The 5416-nt window shown below is 64.8% G+C and overlaps 1 protein-coding gene across 1 annotated transcript; it reads left to right on the top strand.

Moving 5' to 3' along the window:
• The first annotated feature begins 2336 nt into the window (after positions 1–2336).
• On the top strand, positions 2337–4499 carry EMIHUDRAFT_460273 (hypothetical protein). Its single transcript, XM_005756539.1, has 7 exons — positions 2337–2374; positions 2449–2751; positions 2835–3137; positions 3223–3322; positions 3521–3599; positions 3782–3944; positions 4050–4499. Exons 2-7 carry the CDS (start codon positions 2460–2462, stop codon positions 4355–4357), a joined length of 1245 nt encoding a protein of 414 aa, XP_005756596.1. The 5' UTR covers positions 2337–2374; positions 2449–2459; the 3' UTR covers positions 4358–4499.
• The last annotated feature ends 917 nt before the right edge of the window (positions 4500–5416 follow it).

The following is a 5416-nucleotide window of genomic DNA, read 5'->3' on the forward strand; positions in this document are numbered from 1 at the left end:
AGCGCGCCTGTGCTCTCTCTCTGGGGGGGGAAATAAAAGTGCACCAAAAGTTTTTCCTGGCCGGTGTGAATAGGCCCGCGGGTAGTCTCCCCCCATCCCCAGGGGGCCTCGGTCGCGGTCCAGGGCTCGCACGACCTCAACCCCTCTCACACGTCACAGACCAGCGCATAGCGCCATAGGACGTATTTTCTTCTCATAACAAGGCTGTGAATTTTCGCGTCTCCAAGCGAGGAATCGCGCCTCCCACTCTACACACTACCTCACTAGTCGCACGATATCGGACGATGACGCGAGGATCGCTCCACGCTATACCTCCAATATCGCGGCTCCCACAAGAACGGCCACGGCGACGTCAACGGTTCGGTCAAGCTCAAGAGGCGCATCGCGGTTTCTACCACGACGCGATCTTTGTCAAACGCACAACAACTTCAACCTGATGCTCCACGAGACGTTCGGCGGCGGCTTCTCGCTCACCGCCGTTCTCAAGCTGAGCCCTGGTCTGACAGCCTGACAGCAAACCCCGGACAGCGCCTGACAGTGCCCGACAGCCTGACAGCGCTGACAGCACTTTCTCTGACAGTCTGACAGCACGTATCTGACAGCCTGACAGCAGAGCCTGACAGGCGAGGCGACCCGTCGCTGTCAGGCCCTAACGTGACAGCCTGACAGCTGCCTGACAGCCCGACAGCACACAGTGGCCTGACAGCAGCGCTGACAGCCCGACAGCAGCACAGACCGTACACATACCCCGTAGAGCCTCTTTCTTGTGCCCCATGAGGGTATAACAAAATTACATGCAAAGACATGCACATGTCCATGCACATGCACATGTGCATGTGAGTGTGGTCCATGCAGTCATGGGATGGTCATGGGTCTCTCTCTCAACCCTCCCGCCCCACCTCTGCGGACCTCTCTCTAGCACCGGCGGCTGTGCTACTACAAATGAAGCTACCAGCTAGCCTTCTGGGGCCCTACAGTCATATGCCTACGGCGTCTGGGTGGGGGTGGCCGCCGCCGTCTGTGCCGCCGCCGCCGCCTGCGCCTGCGCCGCCATCTGCGCTCCCCAGGCGGCCGCCGCCGCCGGCGTGATCACGCCGTAGGAGGCGGAGGCAGCTGCGTAGCCGCCGGCGTCATCGGCGTCAGCGCCCCCTTGATAGTCAGCGCCCTCTTGATAGTGTCATAAGTGTGGCTGATGTGTGTCAGAGCCTGACAGCACCCCGACAGCACCACCCGACAGCACCTGACAGCAACAGCCCAACGTCTGACAGCAGCAGCAGCCTGACAGCTCCGACAGCTCCGACAGCGTCTGACAGCAACACCCGACAGCTCCGACAGCACCCGACAGCTACAGATCACCTCGCCTGTCAGACACGCACCCGACAGCACCTGACAGCACTGACAGCACCTGACAGCTGGTCTGACAGAGGCACCTGACAGTGCCTGACAGCTGCCCGACAGACCGACAGATCACCTGACAGCACCTGACAGCCTGACAGCCAGGGCTCAGTTCTCAAGCTGCGCCGCCTCGCGCGCAAGGTCGCGCGCGGCAGCGTTGACCGCACGGCCTACTCGGACGCCCCCAAGTACTCGCTGGCTCTCTTTTATGGTCCCACCATGGCGGCGGGGGCGGGGCGGGACCTGACGAGTAAACACCTCGTCTACCATGTGAATGCTGCTGGGCGGAGTCGGCAAGCACGCACATGCACATGCACATGCGCATGTGCATGTGCATGTGCATGTGCATGTGCATGTGCATATGTCATGTGCATGACATAAAGACTGTGCCTATGCACATTCACGATTCAGGCGAGGTGTTTGCACGCCAGGGGCGGGACGCCCTAATTAAGAAAACAACTCATCGTCACTAGTGCGCCCGCGGCCGCTTCCCGAGCGCGCTCGTCGCGCATCCGCTCGTGGTGGGCCTGCCGACGCGTCACGCCGGCGCCCGTGTGCCTCGCCGCCGCGTCCGGCGACGGCATCGATGCTGTCCGCCCGAGCGTGACTCGCAACTCCACGATTTGCCGTCCACGGCCAAACCGGCTCTCCCCACCAAACAAAGTTGAGTCCTCTCTCTAGAGAGAGAGATTTTTAGCAATACCAAACAACTTGATTACACATACTTGTAATTAATCACAAACAATCGACGCACGACGCGCGGCCGAGACGCACACCAAAAGGATCGGCCATTCCAGCGGCCAGACCGCTCGCTTAGGATTGGCTAGACGAGCGGTCTGCCTCGTACTCGTACTACCTCCTATGGCGGGGTATTCCATGGAGCGTGTCATCAAAACAAAATCTCGCGCGTCTGCACCCTTCTGCATCGGACCAAGGACAACAGAGCGACGCCCTCGCCGCCGCCGTACCCGCTCAAGAGGCGCCCCGCCGCCGCCCTCGCCACTACCCTGTCCTCTGTCACCTGTCCTTGACACGCCCTCGACTCGAACTCAGACGCGTGCCACATGGTCGCGTTGCTGCTTTACGTCTTCGGCCAACGCGTCCGTCAGCCGCCAACTCTCAACCACTGCAGTCGAGCGGGAGTGTTTACGAACGGGGCTAGGGCGGCTCGTGAGTGCCTGTTCCCTCCACCGCTCTGGACTTACGTGTCGCCTTCGCCTCAGGGGATGCGCCTCCTGGTGTTCTGCTCGCCGTTTCTCGCTCTCATGCCCGGGCTCGTGCTGCTGGGGCGCGCCTTCACCAGCTGGCACCACCGCATACTGGTTGCGTGCATCGCGCTAGCCTGTGCACGAAGCGGTGCGCTGCGTGCCGAGGCTCCTCTCATCCACAACCACCCGCACTCCTCCCATCCCCTCCCGCTCCGGCCTCCCGTCTTAAAGGATTCCGCCTCGCGGCAACGTGCGGGACGACGCCGCACAAGGAGTCCGACTACTCCGGGCAGCCCAACGCGTTCCAGTGGTTTTATCTCGCCGTCGTCTGTCCGTGCTACATCACCTCCCTCTGTCCTGTCGCGAGCTACTCGCACCCGCTCTCACTGTGCGTGGCGTTGTTCGCTGCGATCTGGTTCAAGGTGGCGGTCTGCATGTCGCTCTGCCTCCACCGCTACGCCGCCCACGCCGCCTTCCAGTGTGAGGGCGCCACGCAGCTCGCGTGCGGGATCTTGGGGTGCCTCGCCTTTCAAGGTGGGCTGATGCGAGAGCCCCCGGCCTGCCCCACCCCACAGCTACAGCTGCTGGCCAGCTCATCGGGCGGGGAGTTGACTGTCAGGGGGCCCGCTCTGGTGGGCGGCAAAGCACCGCTCGCACCACAAGTATTGGGACGTCGACTCGCGCGACCCGCACTCTCCCGCTCTGATCGGAGACGCGAGGTGAGCCCCCCCCCCCCCACGCCTCCCCCCTCACACCACCTGCCCTTTGAGCCCGCCCACACTTCACTGCGGCTTAGATTGCTGGTAGAGCCTCGCAGGCACTGTACGGAGCTCACTAGTGCGGCTGGGTGCTGCCATGGTATGGCCTCAGCCCCCTTCCCGCCTCACCTGCCTGACGCTTGCCCCCCCGCCCGCCAGTGCTTTCACCTTCTTCATCGCGGGCGATTCGGACGACGCCTGTGCGCGGATGCAGGCCGTCGACGAGGACTTTGTCCCGGCGCGTGCCCTCTACCCGAGATAGAGATACGCCGAGACTCAGCCCAGATATAGCCGACACACAGCCGAGAGCGGAGGGAGGACTTTGTCCCGGCGCGTGCTCTCTACGCCCTCCCCAGCCCCTCTCGCCATCGCCGGCCCTGCAACCCCCTTCGCACCCTCGCGCCCTTGTTTTCCGCGCAGGCGCACGCAGACTCGCGCACCATGCGCTGGCTAGACACGTTCGGCGGCGTCCTCTTCCCGGCGCTTGAGTTCCTCGCCGCCTTCCAGCTCGGCGGAGACGCCGCGCTGTGGGTCAGCTTCTGCTCCTCCGCCCTCTGCCAGAGCGGCTCCCTCTGGTTCAACGGCGCGCCGCGGCGGCCCTCCTCGCGCCTCCGCCCAACCTCCACCCCCTCCCCCGCTGATCTCCAACCTCCCCCCGCCGCCGCCCGCCCGCCCCTCCCCGCCGCAGTCAAGAACCACCCTCCGCACGGGGCACCCGAGTGCTCCGCCACGGCGCAGACCCCAGGTATCCTCGGCGTCCTCGCCGGCCGCGGCCGAGGCAGCGAGGCCATCACCGTCGTCTGCGACGCCGTGACGGCGCTGATTGCGCCCCTCGCCGGCGAGGGTACCCACGACCACCACCACAAATACCCCAGGCTCGCCGTGCGCCCCGGTGCCGACCTCTGTCGGTATGTGGTTGCCGCCGCGAGCGCCGCCGGCCTGATCCACAAGGTGCACTGGCTCGGACGAGTCGACGACTCGTCCAAGGCCAATTAGCGCGGCGCCCTCTCTCGCGCGCGCCCTCTTTTTAGCTCTGCCGGCCTCTGTACTATCGCCGTGCGCGCCGACAGAGGCGCCAGCGGTGTCTGTTACTGTTACACCATGCTGCCCCAGCTCTCGGGGGGCACCTTTGTCCAAATGCTAGTCCAAATGGAATGCAAACCGGTGTGTGTGATATTTTTCAGTCCCCGCTTTACGTGTCCTCGTCGTAACCTCTCGAGGGTCCGCTACGTGTACATGTACATGTAAAATGTGCACTCTTCGGTATAATGCGGCTTACCAAACGCCAGCAATACTGTAATAAACACTTCTCTCTAGGCGTAAGGGAAACCCATGGAACTGCCCAAACTCCAGACCGTACCTCAAACTGTGCGCGCCATCTTGCGGATCGCAGCGTGATGTCGGTCTCACCAGCAGCCGGCCTCAGAAACCCATCGCCTCCACCCACTCCTCGAGGGCGCGGAGGCGCGGCAGGAGGGCGAGGCTCTGCGGTTGCATCCCCGCCGCCTCCTCGAGTTGCCTATCCACAAGTGGGGGCACGGCGTGACGAGGCGCCGCCCGCCGCGTCCCGCCCGCCGCCGTCCTCGACTCTGCCTCAGGCGCGGGATCGGCGGCCCATCGCTCTCCAGCCCAAAGCGAGCCTACTCTTCACGCCGGCGCGCGTGAACGGCGTCCGACCTGCCGACCGCTCGCCCCCTCAAGCGCCAGCGAGGCCTCGAGAGCGAGGATCCGCGCCACGACACTGCCCCCGCCGGAGGGAGGAACGCCGGAGGGAGGAAGGCCGGAGGGAGGAATGGGCTCGCCCGCGGCTCGGTGCGCCGCGGGAGAGCTCGCCACCCTCGCAGCCGCCGCCTCCGCCTCGTCGGGCGCGGGCGGCGCCTGCTCGCAGGGAGAGGGGTGAAGAGCGCGTGAGTGCAGCGGCCTCCGCCTCCGCGCGGGCGGCGCCGACAGCACGAAATTGACGAGGCCACGGAGCAGCTCCTCCTACTCGCGACGGGGAGCCGTGAGGAGAGCGTAACAATGCGAGCGGAGCCAGCAGCCCACAGCGCGGCGCTC

Source organism: Emiliania huxleyi (genome assembly GCF_000372725.1).
Source record: "Emiliania huxleyi CCMP1516 unplaced genomic scaffold EMIHUscaffold_964, whole genome shotgun sequence".
Classification (NCBI taxonomy): domain Eukaryota; phylum Haptophyta; order Isochrysidales; family Noelaerhabdaceae; genus Emiliania; species Emiliania huxleyi.

What these genes read in the sequence shown, in the direction of transcription:
- EMIHUDRAFT_460273 (XM_005756539.1), top strand. Translation starts at nt 2,460, where the DNA reads ATGGTCGCGTTGCTGCTTTACGTCTTCGGCCAACGCGTCCGTCAGCCG. An exon ending in GCTCTGATCGGAGACGCGAG is followed by an intron (nt 3,323 to 3,520) that starts GTGAGCCCCCCC and finishes CCCGCCCGCCAG; the next exon opens with TGCTTTCACCTTCTTCATCG. An exon ending in TCGACGAGGACTTTGTCCCG is followed by an intron (nt 3,600 to 3,781) that starts GCGCGTGCCCTC and finishes TTTTCCGCGCAG; the next exon opens with GCGCACGCAGACTCGCGCAC.